This window comes from Schistocerca piceifrons, chromosome 7 (genome assembly GCF_021461385.2).
Source record: "Schistocerca piceifrons isolate TAMUIC-IGC-003096 chromosome 7, iqSchPice1.1, whole genome shotgun sequence".
Classification (NCBI taxonomy): Eukaryota; Metazoa; Arthropoda; class Insecta; order Orthoptera; family Acrididae; genus Schistocerca; species Schistocerca piceifrons.
The window spans coordinates 94525911-94546684 of NC_060144.1; the positions used below are offsets into that span (position 1 = coordinate 94525911).

At 44.7% G+C, this 20774-nt stretch overlaps 1 protein-coding gene across 2 annotated transcripts in view; it reads left to right on the top strand.

The window, feature by feature from the left end:
• LOC124804796 (myogenesis-regulating glycosidase-like) overlaps nt 1–20774 on the top strand; it is a 186660-nt gene that overhangs the window by 140389 nt on the left and 25497 nt on the right. For both annotated transcript variants that reach the window (XM_047265126.1, XM_047265125.1), the window contains exon 4: nt 11642–12073. In XM_047265126.1, the coding sequence (XP_047121082.1) occupies nt 11642–12073 (432 nt within the window). The remainder of the gene's footprint in view (nt 1–11641; nt 12074–20774) is intronic.

Genomic DNA, 20774 nt, shown 5'->3' on the forward strand with positions numbered 1-20774 from the left:
TCATGGACTATGTGTAGCCTATCTCCAAACTCGGCCACGTATACGTTGTACTAATATTGAATGCAGGATCGGGAAGGAATGACGGAGTTAAAAGTAATACTCAAGAAATTTTGTTGCACAAACATTAATTTCTGAACAAATTATGACCTGTAAATAACGTTACAAGTGAATCATGATTATACAATTCGTTTTTCGTCATTGGTGCTCCCTGATACACAGGCGTCATTTGTGTTCCTGGAGCTATTACTACAGCTGGCGGTTTGAACTTCTTCCTGTGAAGTCAATGAAAGTGGAATCATACATTTATAGAGTTTGAGGAATGTTTCCTTCCTTGTGATTACGTGGTATATTGTGAATACTTACGTAATTGTGATGGATCAATAAGAGATCATTCACCTTGTCTGATATCAGGCACGATCTTTTGCTGGACAGCAGGTGACCGGCCTGGCTAAAATTTCTCTCGCTGGAAGCACTAGTGACAGGAATACAGAGAACTCTTCTGCCTACTACCGACAGCCTTGGAAATAACCCCGAGTGGGTTTTTCACCACTGCAAAATCTGTCCTTCGGCACAGCTACAGTCGGATTCGGAGAGAGAAAGGTACCTGTCTAGTTCATTGGTAGTAACCGTGTGTCCATCTTCGTCGTCCTCATCTGAACTCCAGTCCATCCTGGACTTTTTCATGGGAAGAACTTGGTCACTGTTTGCTTGAATGGACTCTAAACATGAATGAAAACATCCGTAAGATATTCCTGTCACCTTCAAATATGTATACACCGTAGTTAGAATTACTGGTTACTAAACGACTATATTTCCCGTGACATTTTATATACAGGGTGAGTCACCTAACGTTACCGCTGGATATATTTCGTAAACCACATCAAATACTGACGAACCGATTCCACAGACCGAACGTGAGGAGAGGGGCTAGTGTAATTGGTTAATACAAACCATACAAAATTGCACGGAAGTATGTTTTTTAACACAAACCTACGTTTTTTTAAATGGAACCACGTTAGTTTTGTTAGCACATCTGAACATATAAACAAATACGTAATCAGTGCCGTTTGTTGCATTGTAAAATGTTAACTACATCCGGAGATATTGTAACCTAAAGTTGACGCTTGAAACCTCCGACGTTCAGTTACGTGTTGTAACAAACACGGGCCACGGTCGGCGAGCAGCATCTGCAAGGACATGTTTACGATGACGACCGTGTTTACGAGTGTGGCTGTAGTGCACTGTTGTGGTTTGGTCTAGCTGTCGCAGTGTCCGCATGTAGCGCTTGCTGCTATTGTTATTCTGCATTCGTCTCCACGCGCAGCCCAACTGTAGTACACCGTGTTACCAGACGTCTGTGATAGTGTAGTGTTGTAGGAACTGTGACCATGGTGTATTCGAACTCTGAAAAGGCGGAGATGATACTCATCTATGGCGATTGTCGACGAAATGCAGCTGAAGCCTGCGGGGTGTATGCAGAACGGTACCCGGACAGAGAGCATCCAACGTGCCGCACATCGCAAAGCATCTACCGCCAACTGTATGCAACAGGTATGGTCGTAGCACGCAAACGGGTCCGTAACAGGCCCGTCACAGGAGAAGCGGGTGCAGTTGGTGTGTTAGCTGCTGTTGCCCTGAACCCACACATGAGTACACGGGACATTGCGAGAGGCGGTGGACTGAGTCAAAGTAGTGTCATGCGCATACAGCATCGTCACCGCTTTCACCCGTTTCATGTGTCGCTACATCAGCAATTACATGGTGATAACTTTAATCATCGAGTGCAATTCTGTCAATGGGCATTAACAGAGAATGCGTTGCAGTTCTACCTGTTTACCGATGAAGCGGGTGTCACAAACCACGGGGCAGTGAATCTACGGAACATGCATTACTGGTCCGTGGACAATCCTCGCTGGCTCAGACAGGTAGAGCGACAGCGACCGTGGACTGTAAATGTATGGTGCGGAATCATTGGCGACCACCTCATTGGTCCTCACTTCATTGCAGGGGCCCAAACAGCTGCAACATACATCGCGTTTCTACAGAATTATCGGCCAACGTTGCTCGAAAAAGTCCCACTGGAAACACGTCGACGTATGTGGTATCAGCATGATAGTGCACCTGCACATTCCGCAATTAACACTAGGCTGACCATTGACAGGATGTTCGACGGGCGTTTCATAGGACGTGGAGGACGCATAAATTTGCCAGCCCGTTCTCCTGATCTTACACCTCTGGATTTCTTTCTGTGGGGTACGTTAAAGGAGAATGTGTACCGTGATGTGCCTACAAAAAAAATGGTTCAAATGGCTCTGAGCACTATGCGACTTAACTTCTGAGGTCATCAGTCGCCTAGAACTTAGAACTAATGAAACCTAACTAACCTAAGGACATCACACACATCCATGCCCGAGGCAGGATTCGAACCTGCGACCGTAGCGGTCGCTCGGCTCCAGACTCTAGCGCCTAGAACCGCACGGCCACTCTGGCCGGCTATGTGCCTACAACCCCAGAGGATATGAAACAACGTATTGTGGCAGCCTGCGGCGTCATTACACCAGATGTACTGCGGCGTGTTCGACATTCATTACGCCAGAGATTGCAATTGTGTGCAGCAAATGATGGCCACCACATTGAACATCTATTGGCCTGACATGTCGGGACACACTCTATTCCACTCCGTAATTGAAAACGGAAACCACGTGTGTACGTGTACCTCACCCCTCATGGTAATGTACATGTGCGTCAGTGAAAAAGACCAATAAAAAGGTGTTAGCATGTGGACGTAATGTGCTGTTCCAGTCTCTTCTGTACCTAAGGTCCATCACCGTTTCCTTTGGATCCCTATGTAATTCGGTGCTCTCCGATACACACGATCGAACAGTGGAGGAGTGGTACTCAAGCGTCAACTTTAGGTTACAATATCTCCGGATGTAATTAACATTTTACAATGCAACAAACGGCACTGATTACGTATTTGTTTATATGTTCAGATGTGCCAACAAAACTAACGTGGTTCCATTTAAAAAAACGTAGGTTTGTGTTAAAAAACATACTTCCGTGCATTTTTTTATGGTTTGTATTAACCAATTACACTAGCCCCTCTCCTCACGTTCGGTCTGTGGAATCGATTCGTCAGTATTTGATGTGGTTTACGAAATATATCGAGCGGTAATGTTAGGTGACTCACGCTGTATATCGCACTAATTACATCAAAACGCATTTTGGAATGTTTAAGCTGCGAAACCTTTCCCAAATATCACATTGTAGACGTAATAAATGTTGATCTAACGAAAGATGGCAGATTAGACAAACAAACATTCGTATACTAATTGGTTTCAGTGAATGAACCTTACCATTTACGGGCAGTTCAGAGTACAATCGTCAAACTTCAGCATACGCGGCTTGCTTTTCGTCTGCTATGAGTTTCTTCAAATGACGCCGTGATGGACAAAGAACAGTGCCAACGTAATGGATGGCCTCAATTTTGCACTTCTCTGTGATGAAGTATGCTGCTCTCCTTTTTATTTTCGCCATGAGCTGAAAAGGAAACCCAATATACATAACTGCAATCTGATAATTCAACTGTTGTATAAAGGATCGTAACCTATAGAAAGTGTTCTTACCTCGTTGTCACTGTCTATTGGTCCGTAATGATGTAACAGACTCTTGTACCACGGCAGCACACGTTTCAGCGTTGTTATCTTGACAGTTTCCAAATCCAAACTCGCTTCTTTAAAGGGGGTTAGAAAAGCGACAACGTCTCGTACGCACCCTTCTTGGAAGGTTTCTAAGAGTGTCGATTGCCCCCTGCATTCTAGTAGATCTCGAATATCGTCGATTTGACTTGTGACGGAATTGAACATTAACAGTATACTGTTCCACCGAGTTACAGCTTCTTGCTTCACAGAGTGCCGCAGACCCCCCGATCACCCGATCTCTTCAAATAGCCTACTATAGCTCTTGCTGATAGTAGACACGACAGGATTTCAGGGGCTTCGCCTTCTAAAAACGTCTCTTGAAGTGATTGACGAAGCGCAGTCATCAAGCAGTGACCAAAGCAAGACAAACGGTCGTAAGATTCAAGTGCTTTCTTCATATTAGCTCCTTGGTCGGTGACAAAGTAACATTTCGTAAGATCATTCTTGTTAATTACTAACTCAAGCATCCTAACTCAAGCATCCGCTCTTCGATTTCGTGCCGTATGTTCTCTCCTGTCTTAGGTACGTCCGGAAACTCAGTTGTTATCAAAATAAGCATTTCTAGCTGCCACTCATCATTCACATAATGCGACGTCACAGTCAAAAAATTTCTCTTCTTGTAGTTATCAGACCACAGATCAGCGTCTAAAGCGCACATTTTTTCTTTAAGGCACATATTAGCTCGGGCACCACTGTCACCCGTATTTTGTCTGTCTTTTCTTTAATATGCCGCGATACAGTGGTAGAGTGCGGAATAACATCTTCTATACTGACTTTGCCGTAAGTGGCGTCAACATTGATGAGCTCCTGCGAATAATTCTTGAAGCCAATCTTACTACAACTATTTAACGGTAGCAAATCTATTCCACTCATATCGACCAACCTATCAACAACAACTTTCTTTATGCTACTTGGTACTGCAAGTGGCCGGTGGACTTCTGTTCCGCATTTACTTTTGCAGTGCCGAATCATACCTGTTGTGCTTCACTGGTACGACAGTATGGTATCACATGTGGTACATTGCACGAAACCAGCAGAAGCCTGCGTGGCAGGATCTATTACAAGTGCAAACGATTTCCAAGCTTCACTTTTCGCCTCCTCTTCCGACATGTCTTTCTTCTTCAGGGCTAATGAGCCGCTCCTAATTCTCTCCATAGTACTTCTTTTCGTTTCATGAATGGAACGTGTACGACCTATACTTGGTTTATCCATAACGCTGTATGCGCTGCTCAAAGCCAGGTTGTCAACTGCGTTTACACACGGTTTCTAATGCGATTCGGCACTGTAGAGCGCGAGGCGGCTGTACTGTCACCGGCCGACATTGTGAGTACGCTCGAGCGCCCGGCGGTGCTCGACAGTCCAACCGATAACCGAGAGGTGGAGGACAACCGGCCACAAGGTGCATTAGACGGCCACAGCCGTATCGGAGCGTGGGGCTTTCCCAGCCGTCGAGCAGCGGCACGAAATGGGAAATGCTCGAGCGGTTGTTTTCATCGAAATGCAGAGCTCTAGAGAATACCACAAAAGAAGCGTAGGCAAACTGGAGTAAAAATACGTAGAACAGGTTAAAATAAAATTCAAGATCATCTCATTCACAAGGGTAGGATATAGGACCACCAGATGACTTTTTATTGGTTCGTTGGTTCAAACGGGAGACCTGAAGTTCGTATTGTCTAAACACCATACTCTGGTACAATCATGAAGTACCAGTTCGGTATTTATCAAGCTATGTAGAGACGTTCATCCCATAATGGGAATAAAAGGATAAAAGAATCGTTCGAATCAGAAATTATGTCTGTAATCAACATCGACATTATGTGTAATACCACGGTAGCCAGTACACTCTGGTATTTACTGTGGCATGGAAACAAACTGCCTCCCAATGTCGTCTTGAAGAATTTCTTACCACGCCTGAAACACATGCTGTATCATTTCAACAACATATCCTTCAGGAGGCTGATATGAAAATGTACTTCTTCCTGTCGCATCCCGCACGGCTGAAAAATCAGCGGCCAAGATAGGGCAGTTAAGGATCCGTACTCTTGTCAAAGCATTTGTGGTATGACCTGCAGGGAGGGGCCTTGCATTACGCTGCTGCATCATACTGTTTGGCTCCTGGTATTGAGGGGTATTGAGACGTGGTGATTTTTAAGTCCGATAATGCTAGTTTAACGGATTTCCATTTGATATACGGATGTTTCAAAATGTAAATGTAAAAAAATTCTTACTTCTGAGGTCTGCAATCGCAGTCGTTTGGTAGAATCCGCCCCTATCGATGGGGAAAAAATCAGGCACCAGATAAATCTCTGAAACGAAACAAACTACTTGGCATTCCACTTAGACATTCTATATTTCACATTTCTCCTTCACTCCAGATACAGTAAATGAGTTTCAATTGAAACAGCAGTAGTAAATCAATTAATTGGCTGTTGTTTGCCTTATGTGAACAAACTCACCTCTTGGCCCCACCCCCTTATCAATCTTAATAATAAACCATGCACTTCTCTGAGACCATTATACTAACAAATGACTACCTGTGCCTTCAGACTCATGTAAAAAGTTTGATGTGGCCTTTACTTATATAACCAAAATAGCCAATCAACAATGCGAGGATGCTGCACGAATTAGTGTTAGCGCTCCTGCTGCTGCGGTAAACTGTGCAGCACACTTCAAACAGAAGGTCGGCAAAACCAAATAGAAGCAAATGTCTGCAACACATAAGTGAAACTCGAGTTTGCAATGTAACGTCATATAACATGAATCAACTCAAGAATAACACGATAACTGTGCACGTTTACTCATTCATATACGTCATCAACAGAGTAGAAACTTTAGCCTCTAAAATTCGTGCGTACTTCTGGCTTTCATGTCTCGAAATTCTGCGCCGTTCCAACATCTGCAGCAGCAGCAACAAATTCTGACGATATGTGAAACTTCGATTCAACAATCTGCAGCTCAACAGTTTTCCGTGCAAGTAACCCAACGTATTATGCTATTTACAATTTTGGGGGAAATTTGATGCTATCGTTAATACGAGACTTTCAACGTAAAACGATTTCCACAGCGCGGTAATTTAAGAAATACACCAATATCCCACGTTAAACAATTAGCACTACGTGATATTTCAACAAATACAAAGATACCTCATGTTAATCAGTTAGAACAAAGCAATATTTAAACGAAAATAGGAAAAATTAAATTTATATACTAGCACAGTGGAACTAACACGCTTTTGCTACGTACGCAGTCTATATTGCGCAGTGAAGAACTCATCCTTGCATTACCAGTGCATTAAAACAATGACGTCACTGTCAGGTCACCTAAAATCAGTCTAGCCCCATAACTTCACTGTTGACTTGTAAATACTTGGTAATCAAAAAGTCAGTATAAATTTGGAAACTTAATAAACCACGGAATAATGTAGATAGAGAGGTAAAAATTGACACACATGCTTGGAATGACATGGGGTTTTATTAGAACCAAAAAGAAAAACAAAGTTCACAAAATGTCCGACAGACGCGTAAAAGATCTCTTGCGCGCGTCATTTGGTGATGATCGTGTGCTCAACTGCCACTTTCGTCATGCTGGCCTCCCAGGTTCCCAGACCTCAGTCCGTGCGATTATTGGCTTTGGGGTCACCTGAAGTCGCAAGTGTATCGTGATAGACCGACATCTCTAGGGATGCTGAAAGACAACATCCGACGCCAATGCCTCACCATAAATCCGGACATGCTTTACAGTGCTGTTAACAACATTATTCCTCGACTACAGCTATTGTTGAGGAATGATGGTGGACATATTGAGCATTTCCTGTAAAGAGCATCATCTTTGCTTTGTCTTACTTTGTTATGCTATTCTGATCAGATGAAGCGCCATCTGTCGGACATTTTTTCAACGTTTGTATTTTTTTTGTTCTAATAAAACCCCATGTCACTCCAAACATGTGTGTCAATTTGTACCTCTCTATCTACATTATTCCGTGATTTATTCAGTTTTCAAATTTATACTGACTTTTTGATCAACCGGCAATGGCGGGGTATCTAAACACCGATAAATAACATGTACAAAATTTCCCGCCAGTTAGGATAGGACTGCAGTGTTAAAGGTATTCACTCTATTTACAACAAGCAAACAAACGAATTACGTTCTCTGCTGAGCCAACAACATTATCAGCAAAAGTGATACCCAAGTTAAATGTTTAAACAAGAGCCACCGCTGCTGGGACAGTATAGGTGCGAGTGCAACGTCTATATTTAAACAAACACCACACTGTACAGTGGTCGCTAATCCACTGAAGATCGTCATGTCACTTCACGCCACATGCCAGTCCTGCCACGACGTTCTCCTTCCGGTCTCTGCTACGTGTCTGTTGGTCACACGGCAGCTGTCAGTCCTTCACTGTACTACTGCTGCAAAGAATGCGCATGGGCCGGGCGGGTGTGTAAACCCTAACTACAGTAGTTGGAATGGGGAGAGCAGTGGTTTGCTGCCTTCCAGTCGCGGTGTAGGCCGCGATCTTTCGCAAAAACCAGCAGTCCTAAAACGTACGCTAATTCCCCAAGAACAATATATACAAATGCATGCAAAACTGTGTTCAGTTATTAAACTAATTCCATCAGGGTAGGTGTGCGAATTTTCTTCCCTCCTTGTTGTTAGTGGTGCGACCTGCATTCAGCACATATTACCCAATAAAAATATCTGGATACTTCCACCATGCCACCCTCCCTACGACAGATGTATCGCAAAATCTTCATCCTTCCTCCGTGCCATGTATGATGTGTAGCCTTATTAATTTTCCCAACAAGAAACGCCACCATAACTGTTCGTACTAGACTATTGGCCATTAAAATTGCTACACTAAGCAGAAATGCAGATGATAAAGAGGGTATTCATTCGACAAATATATTATACTCGAATGACATGTGATTACATTTCCACAAAGTTTGAGTGCATAGATCCTGAGAAATCAGTACCCAGAACAAGCACCTCTGGCCATAATAAAAGCCTTGATACGCCTGGGCATTGAGTCAAACAGAGCTTGGATGGCGTGTACAGGTACAGCTGCCCATGCAGCTTCAACACGATACCACAGTTAATCAGGAGTAGTGACTGGCGTATTGTGACGAGCCAGTTGCTCGGCCACCATTGACCAGACGTTTTCAATTGGTGAGAGATCTGGAGAATGTGCTGGCCAGGAGAGCAGTCGAACATTTTCTGTATCCAGAAAGGCCTGTACAGGACCTTCAACATGCGCTCGTGCATTATACTGCTGAAATGTTGGGTTTCGCAGGGATCGAATGAAAAGTAGAAGGGTAGAGCCATGAGTCGTAACACATCTGAAATGTAACGTCCACTGTTGACAGTGCCGTCAATGCGAACAAGAGGTGACCGAGACGTGTTACCGATGACACCGCATACCATCACGCCGGCTGATACGCCAGTATGGCGATGACGAATACACGCTTCCAATGTGCGTTCACCGTGATGTCGCCAAACGCGACCATTCTGATGTTGTAAACAGAACCTGGATTCATCCGAAGAAAATGACGTTTTGCCATTCGTGCACCCAGGTTCGTCGTTGAGTACACCATCGCAGGCGCTCCTGTCTGGGTTGCAGCATCAAGGGTAACCGCAGCCATGGTCTCCGAGCTGATAGTCCATGCTGCTGCAAACGTCGTCCAACTGTTGGCGCAGATGGTTGTTGTCTTGCAAACGTCCCCATCTGTTGACTCATGGATCGAGACGTGGCTACACGATCCGTTACAGCCATGCGGATAAGATGCCTATCATCTCGACTGCTAGTAATACGAGGCCGTTGGGATCCAGCACAGCGTTCCGTATTACCCTCCTGAACCCACCGATTCCATATTCTGCTAACAGTCATTGGATCTCGACCAACGCGAGCAGCAATGTCGCGATGCGATAAAGCGCAATCGCGATAGGCTACAATCCAACCTTTATCAAAATCGGAAACGTGATGGTACGCATTTCTCCTCCTTACACGAGGCATCACAACAACGTTTCACCAGGCAACGCCGGTCAACTGCTGTTTGCGTATGAGAAATCGGTTGGAAACTTTCTTCATGTCAGCATGTTGTAGGTGTCGCCACCGGCGCCTACCTTGTGTGAATGCTCCGAAAAGCTAATCATTTGCAAATCACAGCATCTTCTTCCTGTCCGTTAAATTTCGCGTCTGCAGCCCGTCATCTTCGTGGTGTAGCAATTTTAATGGCCAGTAGTGTATTAGTAGTGGTGCAATACGAACATTTGGTACGATTATAGCTTGCTCTGTTTCAACCTGAGTACCTCGTTTCACTTTATAACTTTCTAAAAAGAAACAACCTCAATCTTCGGATATCTACATTTGCATACAATCTACCATCGTGCGCGTCCGTCAAAAAGACTCGTCATAACAGTACAGTAGAAAAAGATCTATTCGAAAAATAGCGAAGTGCAGGTAGTGACTGCTCTTCCGCTTTCTTCGAAATGAAGTGACCTACAGGGCGACAAATTGAATTAACTAGCACTTAATAATTTCTAAGAATATACTGATTGCTGGTCAGGATGCGAATTCGACTTGCTGGTATGCACAGAGAAATCCACAGCGACGATATTTAGATAATTATGTTTATTAGTTCATTCATAATACAGTGTAATAAACAATTATGAGGTACTCAGGAAGCATCTTTTCAGATTTTTAAACATGTTTCGTGTGTCTGCCTGCAGGGGCGATATAAAGACAGGAAATGAAATTAAGCCAGGAGTACTTCAAGCACTTTCTTTGATTAAAATTTTAGTTCTAATGTAAAATATATGCAGCTTACCGGAAAAAATACGAGTAAATGCGTTGATTTATCTGTTATCGTCAAGTAGGAGCAATGTTCAGGTAGAACTATGATAAATACCAGTATGTCTGTTTCATTGTCACATGAGTCATCTCGCAGTAAATTACACTATTTCAACATTTCTGTAATTCGAAAAGGTTGCTTTTCTCGAACCTTTTTTGTGAAGAGTGTAATTTTTTATTGGAAACGTTGAAAAATGTTCCCGCTGCTGGTCATGTTCCTAATATTCTATTGGTCTTTGGCAACTGTATGTACCTTCTTTATCCCTGAGGCTGTCGTTCGGATAATGATCGTGGGACAGACTGACAGACATAAAAAATCTTCCTGTGGGTCTTAAAGGTTTCAAACCTGCCTAATTCATTAATAGATACTGAGTACATTAGTCCGCACAGCCTTTACTAGTTTCAGTTTATCCCTATCAGCTCGATTCATCTCCATCAAGTTTAAATCTAAGATAGCCCGGTGATTAAGGTGAATACTCAGGAAAAGCAGCGAAACTGGCTTCGAGAGCCAGCCTTTCACAAACTTCCATTACTATCAAAGTATTTATTCCTTTTCTCCTCACGTAACCGTTTGTGTCATCAGTATACGTTCGTTTACGTCTACTGTAAAAGCGATGATAAAGAAATAGAACGCATTACATTCATAATGCCTTAAACGCACCTACACTTTGGGTGAGAGAATGGCGAAGCTCCTTGGTAACTTATATGTAGAACATAGTTCCACTAAAATCTGGTATGGTCCTTGTTTTGGGTTGTAGAACCCTCTAAAGCCTTGCAGGGTGTTGGGTATAAAACGCAGGATTAGTATCGTCAGGTATGATATATATTGCCAGCTCAAGGTTTTGGTGAAAATTCCGAGACACAGGACGCGTTCTTTGTATACGAACGCGAGGTTGGCTAGGCTAGGACTAACCACAGTGCAATTGGACTGATTTTTCCCCTTAATCGTGTGACGAAATTCGTGGTCACCTATTAGACACCTATCTTCACAGTACAAAATGTATCACTAGCTTGATGCACAATATTCAGTTTGCGTAAGTTTATGATGTTTCATAACAATATCTAAATGTTTTTCTGTTTTGGAACTGTTCAGAAACTCAAGACTGAGACGGGAATCGACTCGTTCAAATTCGACGCCGGGGAGACCAGTTGGCTACCACAGCCTCCCGTGCTGACAACGGAGATGAACCCGGTGCAGTACACACTGGACTACTTGAAGACCGCCGCCCAGTTCGGCCCGATGGTAGAGGCTCGCGTCGGCCAACACAGTCAGCAGTTTCCGATCTACATCCGCATGCTCGACAAGGACAGCAGGTGGGGCTTCGACAACGGCCTGGCTTCGCTGGTGACGACGCTGCTGCAGATGAACATAGTGGGTTACCCCTTCGTCCTGCCAGACATGGTGGGCGGCAACGGCTACGGCAGCGAGGCGCCCACCAAGGAGCTCTTCATACGCTGGCTGCAGGCCACCGTCTTCATGCCGGCCATTCAGTTCTCCTACGTGCCCTGGGACTTCGACGGTGAGGTACGTAACTCTCTGTGGACTTATTACTTCAACATACATTATGAAGCAAGAAACTTTGTGAGAGCTGGAGATTTATTTCCCAGGAAATTTAACTGCAGTGTGTGAATTTTAGTAAAAATGGTGCTTTATGTTCGCACAGTGGGCTCAAATTCTGCACAGACAAAGTAGAAAAAGAGAGACAGTATGCTATCTGATGATAAATATCCGTTCACCATTACATAATGCGAAATTGACAACTATGTGTGGCCAGAGGCAGACACCTCAGAATAAAAGGAGGCAGGAAGTATTGTATTGCCAGTATAGATGCAGTAACAATAGAATGGGTCAGTCGAGACACCTCAGGCCAGTCATCGGATATATACTGGTAACAAGTCCCCCAAAGGCAATTTGACTACCGAGCGAGGTGGCGCATTGGTTAGCACACTGGACTCGCATTCTGGAGGACGACAGTTCAAACCGGCGTCCAGACGTAGGTATTCCGTGACTTCTCTAAATCGCTCCTGGAATGTGCTGGAATTGCTCCTTTGAAAGGACACAGCCGATTTCCTTCCCCATCCTTGACGCAATCCGAGCGTGTGCTCCGTCTCTGATGACTTCGAATTCGACGGGACACGAAACCGAATCTTCCTTCCCTCCTTTCTGTTAATGACATTACCATGAACTTGAGACATGAAGGCACAACCAAAGATAAACTGAGACCAGGCAATTGTCCTGTACTGGTGAACAGAAATCTTCGAACATTGTTGAGGGCAATTGTAAAACTGGCTTTAAATCTGCAGGAGAAATCACTCCAACGTTCCAGAGTGCTTCCAGCAGTCCTGCCAGAGCAATGACTGTGCGTACGGAGTTAGAGAAGGATACAATGGTCGAACAACACGTAATAATCCACGCGTTTCACAAGTCAATGCTTAGCGACCCTCTCATGAGAAAGGGTGTTTTTACTGTTATTTTAAAAAAATATGCAAAAACATTCCTGTCGACATATGAAGCTAGTAACATTGATTGCCGGAACCCGTCATGAAAGATTATTATTAGCGAACTTGGAAAAGAAGTTTATCTCCTCTAATACATTTACTTAACTTGATGCAATCCTTTCCCACGCCAGTACTTGAATATTTACATCTGTAATTGACAGTTAAAGAAGCCCTTGAGTCACGTAATCGCAAACACTGCTCTTGAAGTACTCTGTTCAACATTTGCAATAGTACACTTCCACCTGAAACGTGAGTAACATTGGACGTTTTCATTGATATTCACTGCTTCACTGCTTCAGCTGGGCGCAGCGCACCCATACCCTTCTCTACGGGGGGCGTTTGAAAAGTCCGCGCAAAGTGTGAGAGATGGCACCACCCACGCTTATCGAGGTCATGTTTAGTTAGTAGCACCTTTGGAAAGAACGCTTGCCAAGTTTCAGCCATATTGGTCTCTTTCTTTGTCTTTGGCATTCGTGTGAATCAAGGAAGTCGAGTGATTGTCAAAAAATGAACGAAACAGAATTTCGTGTGGTAATTAAATATTACTTTACGAAAGGCAAAACGCCTCAGGAGACTAAAGAGAAGCTTGATAAATATTACGGAGACTCTGCACCTTCGATTAGAACAGTTTATAAGTGGTCTCAAAATTTTCGCTGCGGCCATATGGGCACAAGTGATGCTGAACGTTCTGGATGACCTGTGGAGGTTACGACTCCAGAAATCATTGATAAAATCCATGATTGCCGATGGATGACAGCGTGAGTTTGATAGTGCTGTGAGCATCTCGAATGAACGGGCACATAATATTTTGCATTAACATTTGGACATGAGAAAGCTATCCGCAAGATGGGTTCCGCGATTGCTCATGCTTGACCAAAAACGGGATCATGTGAAGTTTTGCAAGGATGGTTTGCAGCTGTCCAGGAAGAATCCGCAGGACTTTAAGCGTCGTTTCGTCACTGTGGATGAAACATGGATCCATTACTATACTCCTGAGACCAAACAACAATATGAACAACGGGTTACCAAGGGAGAATCTGCACCAAAAAAGGTGAAGACCATACCTTCGGCCGGAAAGGTTATGGGACTCGAACGGGATAATCCTCATCGACTATCTGGAAAAGGGTGAAACTATTACAGGTGCATATAACTCATAGTTAGTGGACCTTTTGAAATCCGAGCTGCATCTGCGGTTGAACCGCAAAAATGTCCTTTTCCATCTCGACAATGCTCGAGCACGCACATCAGCAGTTGTGGTTGCAAAATTAATCGAAACAGGATTACAACTCGTTTCGCATCCCCCATATGCTCCAGACTTGACTCCCTCGGACAACTATTTGTTCCCCAATTTGAAGAAATGGTTGTCAGAACAAAATTTTATTCAAACGAGGAGGTGATTGGAGCAACTAATAGTTATTTTGCAACCTTGGACAATTCCTATTCTTCGGAAGGGATCGACAAATTAGAACAGCATTGGGCGACGTGTATAAGTCTAAAAGGGGACTGTGTCGAAAAATAAAAAAAGGTTTACCCCAGACACGTAAGTAGTTTCCATTTTTGACGGACTTTTCAAACGCCCATCGTATATTGGCTTCCTTGTGAGGACGCCTATGTGCAGAGAGAGGATGTGTCTTCTTCAGCCTTTCTCATTCGTCGTTACAATTTGCAGCGAGACATCGCTAATGTCTTTGATATTGGCGAGTATCGCCGACTTTGGCGTGGCACTGCGGTCTTTGCGCGATGCCGCTGATCTGCGGGTTGACGGAACATGCTCGTAGTTGTGAGAGGTCAGGTTCTGTCGACAACCCTTTATCTCCGTGCTGGGACTATGCAGCGAAGAACAGAATCTTGCGTGCTACCACTGTGTTTCGCTCAACTGTAGACAGCCTGTTAGCTGTTGACTTTCAACGAAGCTACGGCTGAAATAGTCACTCTATTGTACGTACCATCGTTGTAGTACACCTGACTGAATTAGAGCCAAAATTGACACTCAAATACGGGACTCAGTCACACTTGCATTAACGAGAGGATTCTGCTGTCACTCCAAATGCTCTTATATACACTCCTGGAAATGGAAAAAGAACACATTGACACCGGTGTGTCAGACCCACCATACTTGCTCCGGACACTGCGAGAGGGCTGTACAAGCAATGATCACACGCACGGCACAGCGGACACACCAGCAACCGCGGTGTTGGCCGTCGAATGGCGCTAGCTGCGCAGCATTTGTGCACCGCCGCCGTCAGTGTCAGCCAGTTTGCCGTGGCATACGGAGCTCCATCGCAGTCTTTAACACTGGTAGCATGCCGCGACAGCGTGGACGTGAACCGTATGTGCAGTTGACGGACTTTGAGCGAGGGCGTATAGTGGGCATGCGGGAGGCCGGGTGGACGTACCGCCGAATTGCTCAACACGTGGGGCGTGAGGTCTCCACAGTACATCGATGTTGTCGCCAGTGGTCGGCGGAAGGTGCACGTGCCCGTCGACCTGGGACCGGACCGCAGCGACGCACGGATGCACGCCAAGACCGTAGGATCCTACGCAGTGCCGTAGGGGACCGCACCGCCACTTCCCAGCAAATTAGGGACACTGTTGCTCCTGGGGTATCGGCGAGGACCATTCGCAACCGTCTCCATGAAGCTGGGCTACGGTCCCGCACACCGTTAGGCCGTCTTCCGCTCACGCCCCAACATCGTGTAGCCCGCCTCCAGTGGTGTCGCGACAGGCGTGAATGGAGGGACGAATGGAGGCGTGTCGTCTTCAGCGATGAGAGTCGCTTCTGCTTTGGTGCCAATGATGGTCGTATGCGTGTTTGGCGCCGTGCAGGTGAGCGCCACAATCAGGACTGCATACGACCGAGGCACACAGGGCCAACACCCGGCATCATGGTGTGGGGAGCGATCTCCTACACTGGCCGTACACCACTGGTGATCGTCGAGGGGACACTGAATAGTGCACGGTACATCCAAACCGTCATCGAACCCATCGTTCTACCATTCCTAGACCGGCAAGAGAACTTGCTGTTCCAACAGGACAATGCACGTCCGCATGTATCCCGTGCCACCCAACGTGCTCTAGAAGGTGTAAGTCAACTACCCTGGCCAGCAAGATCTCCGGATCTGTCCCCCATTGAGCATGTTTGGGACTGGATGAAGCGTCGTCTCACGCGGTCTGCACGTCCAGCACGAACGCTGGTCCAACTGAGGCGCCAGGTGGAAATGGCATGGCAAGCCGTTCCACAGGACTACATCCAGCATCTCTACGATCGTCTCCATGGGAGAATAGCAGCCTGCATTGCTGCGAAAGGTGGATATACACTGTACTAGTGCCGACATTGTGCATGCTCTGTTGCCTGTGTCTATGTGCCTGTGGTTCTGTCAGTGTGATCATGTGATGTATCTGACCCCAGGAATGTGTCAATAAAGTTTCCCCTTCCTGGGACAATGAATTCACGGTGTTCTTATTTCAATTTCCAGGAGTGTATATACAGGGTGAGTCACCTAACGTTACCGCTGGATATATTTCGTAAACCATATCAAATACTGACGAACCGATTCCACAGACCGAACGTGAGGAGAGGGGCTAGTGTAATTGTTTAGTACAAACCATACAAAAATGCACGGATGTATGTTTTTTAACGCAAACCTCCGTTTTTTTTTAATGCAACCACGTTAGTTTTATTAGCACATGTGAACACATAAACAAATAGGTAATCAGTGCCGTTTGTTACATTGTAAAATGTTAATTACATCCGGAGATTTTGTAACCTAAAGTTGACGCTTGGAACCTCCGACGTTCAGTTGCGTGTTGTAACAAACACGGGCCACGGTCGGCGAGCAGCATCTGCAGGGACATGTTTACGATGATACTTCTTTCTGTGGGTACGTTAACGGAGAATGTGTACCGTGATGTGCCTACAACCCCAGAGGATATGAAACAACGTATTGTGGCAGCCTGCGGCGACATTACACCAGATGTACCGCGGCGTGTACGACATTCATTACGCCAGAGATTGCAATTGTGTGCAGCAAATGATGGCCACCACATTGAACATCTATTAGCCTGACATGTCGGGACACATTCTATTCCACTCCGTAATTGAAAACGGAAACCACGTGTGTACGTGTACCTCACCCCTCATGGTAATGTACATGTGCGTCAGTGAAAAAGTCCAATAAAAAGCTGTTCCAGTCTCTTCTGTACCTAAGGTCCATCACCGTTCCCTTTGGATCTCTACGTAATTCGGTGCTCTCCGACACACACGATCGAACAGCGGAGGAGTGGTACTCAAGCGTCAACTTTAGGTTACAATATCTCCGGATGTAATTAACATTTTACAATGCAACAAACGGCACTGATTACGTATTTGATTATATGTTCAGATGTGCTAATAAAACTAACGGGGTTCCATTTAAAAAAACGTAGGTTTCTGTTAAAAAACATACTTCCGTGTATTTTTTTATGGTTTGTATTAACCAATTACACTAGCCCCTCTCCTCACGTTCGGTCTGTGGAATCGATTCGTCAGTATTTGATGTGGTTTACGAAATATATCCAGCGATAATGTTAGGTGACTCACCCTGTATACTTGCTTACGTCGCCCTTCTACTTTTGTAACCGTTTAGAGAGTTTAATCCAACACACATACACACCCACACGACTGCTTACTTCAAACATGTGGGTTCGGGAGCACACTGTGTAATATTGCTCTAGTGTAGTGGAATATCAGGACCGGCATCCCTGTCATATTTTTAGCAGCCGCTCACACCTACATTTCATCGGGTGGCGAGACACTACTCAGATTATGTGTCACTACTGCGTCACTCGTTTGCTGCTCGCTCTACTGCACTGCTATTTCACATTACGTGTCCTTCTTCACAAACCGTAATTGAGGAAGGTAGCATTTATTCCTATTGGTAATTCTAACTAAATGTAGAGCGCCTTGCAGACTTCTGCCTTCGTAAATAACTTTCATTGCCCACTGTTTGCACTCTTACTTTGCATTTTGTTGAGGAACGCCTCCGCTGAGTATTACATTATCCCTGTCTTCAGTTTAAACTTGTCGTTTCTGAGCTTTCTTGTGTTCTGTTGCGTGAAAATCCGATAGGTGAATACTGCAAGGATTCAGATGCGTATCTTTCCTGTTAATGGTTCTACTTGACTGTCCCATCTTTGTTTCCTCTATTTGTTGTTCTCTACTTCGAGAGTCACTATAGTCGTCTCTTCACCTGTAAACGAGGCTCTACACCACGTGCCTGCCGAGTTACATTATCAGCACTCAGATTTCCCCTCAAGAGACCAGCGAAAACGGACCCTGTTTTGCTCTTAACCCTCCAAGTACTTCTGGGGTCAATATGACCATATATGTACACTGAAAATAACTGTGTCCAATGTTTACAAAAGTATTGTTTAAAAAATACATGAATTTCTCCCTGTGAGAAAATTAATCCAGTGATGTTTCTTTCATTGTTATGTGTACAAAACATCAAAGGTTATTCATGGTGTTGGTTCAAATAGCTCTGAGTGCTATGGGACTTAACATCTGAGCTCATCAGTCCCCTAGAACATAGAACTACTTAAACCTAATTAACCTAAGGACATCACACATATCCATGCCCGAGGCAGGATTCGAACCTGCGACCGTAGCAGTCGCGCGGTTCGGGACTGAAGCGCCTAGAACCGCTCGTCCACCGCAGCCAGCTTCATGGTATTCACATTGAGTACCACCTGAGTTAGTATGACCCCAGTTCAGATTGTTTGTCTGTATGTTCCTTGAATGTAACATTTCTGAACATAGAATGATGACTGTTACGCTGAACGGGTGTTATAAGAAAAATTTGCAACAATAAAATACTATTTCTCATTTATTATAAACACAATGTTCGGGTTTCTTGCGTCAGCTGCAGTTCTACCATTCCTCATTCTACTGTCGTCAATATGATCCGATAAGCACAACAGAAAATTACTCTACCTCGTCTTCAAATGTATTATTTTCAAAATAAATAAATTTCTCCCTCCGAGCCAACTGTATTCAGTGTTTTTTCCTTCAGTTTTACACTACTAACCATTAAAATTGCCACACCAAAAAGAAATGCAGATGATAAACGGGTATTCATTGGACAAATATATTGTACTAGAACTGACATATGATTACATTTTCACGCAATTTGGGTGCATAGATCCTGAGAAATCAGTATCCAGAACGACCACCTCCGGCCGTAATAACGGCCTTGATAAGCCCGGGCATTGAGTCAAATAGAGCTTGGATGGCCTAAACAGGTACAGCTGCCCATGCAGCTTCCAACACGATACCACAGTTCATCAAGAGTAGTGACTGGCGTATTGTGACGAACCAGTTGATCGGCCACCATTGACCAGACGTTTTCAATTGGTGAGAGATCTGGAGAATGTGCTGGCCAGGAGAGCAGTCGAACATTTTCTGTATCCAGAAAGGCCTGTACAGGACCTTCAACATGCGCTCGTGCATTATTCTGCTGAAATGTAGGGTTTCGCAGGGATCGAATGAACGGTAGAGCCACGGGTCGTAAGACATGTGAAATGTAACGTCCGCTGTTCAAAGTGCCGTCAATGCGAACAAGACGTAATCGAGACGTGCAACCAATGGCACCCCATACCATCACGACGGGTGATATGCCACTACGGCGATGACGAATACACGCTTCCAATGTGCGTTTACTGCGATGCCGCCAAACACGGATGCGACCATCATGTTGCTGTAAACAGAACCCGGATTCATCCGAAAAAAAATGACGTTTTGCCATTCGTGCATCCAGTTTCGTCATTGAGTACTTCATCGTAAGCCTCTTGTCTGTGATGCAGCGTCAAGGGTAACCGCATCCATGGTCTCCGAGCTGATAGTCCATGCTGCTGCAAACGTCGTCCAACTGTTCGTGCAGATGGTTGTTGTCTTGAAAACGTCCCCATCTTTTGACTCAGGGATCGAGACGTGGCTGCACGATCCGTTACACCCATGCGGATAAGATGCCTGTCATCTCGACTGCTAGTGATACGAGGCCGTTGGGATCCAGCACGGCGTTCCGTATTACCCTCCTGAACCCACCGATTCCATATTCACCGTCGGTTATAGTGTTCATTGTGGATTAGCATAACGGCGAGATGCAGTTGAACTAGAGATCGTATTCTCAAAAACATTTTGTATTAGCAATTCATGACCTCAATAACGAGCTCGGTCTGACAAAAGGAGCGAATACTGGGGGGAAACAAATCAACACCGATCTTTTACTCTTTTACAGATGACAGAGAAAACTTATAACTGTTTGTACTCACATTCTAGTCTGAAAGTAACGTGATAAACTTTGCGACGTATGATTATGCGATACTACCTTCTAGAAGGCAGCGAATTCAGTGAACACTCCTCTGATTAGTCATCGCATGTCATTTTCTGGACTAGCAATATATACAGGGTGGTCCATTGATAGTGACCGGGCCAAATATCTCACGAAATAAGCATTAAACGAAAAAACTACAAAGAACGTAACTTGTCTAGCTTGAAGGGGGAAACCAGATGGCGCTATGGTTGGGCTGCTATATGGCGCTGCCATAGGTCAAACGGATATCAAGTGCGTTTTTTTTTAATAGGAACACCATTTTTGATTACATATTCGTGTACGTAAAGAAATACGAATGTTTTAGTTGGACCACTTTTATCGCTTTGTGATAGATGGCGCTGTAATAGTCACAAACGT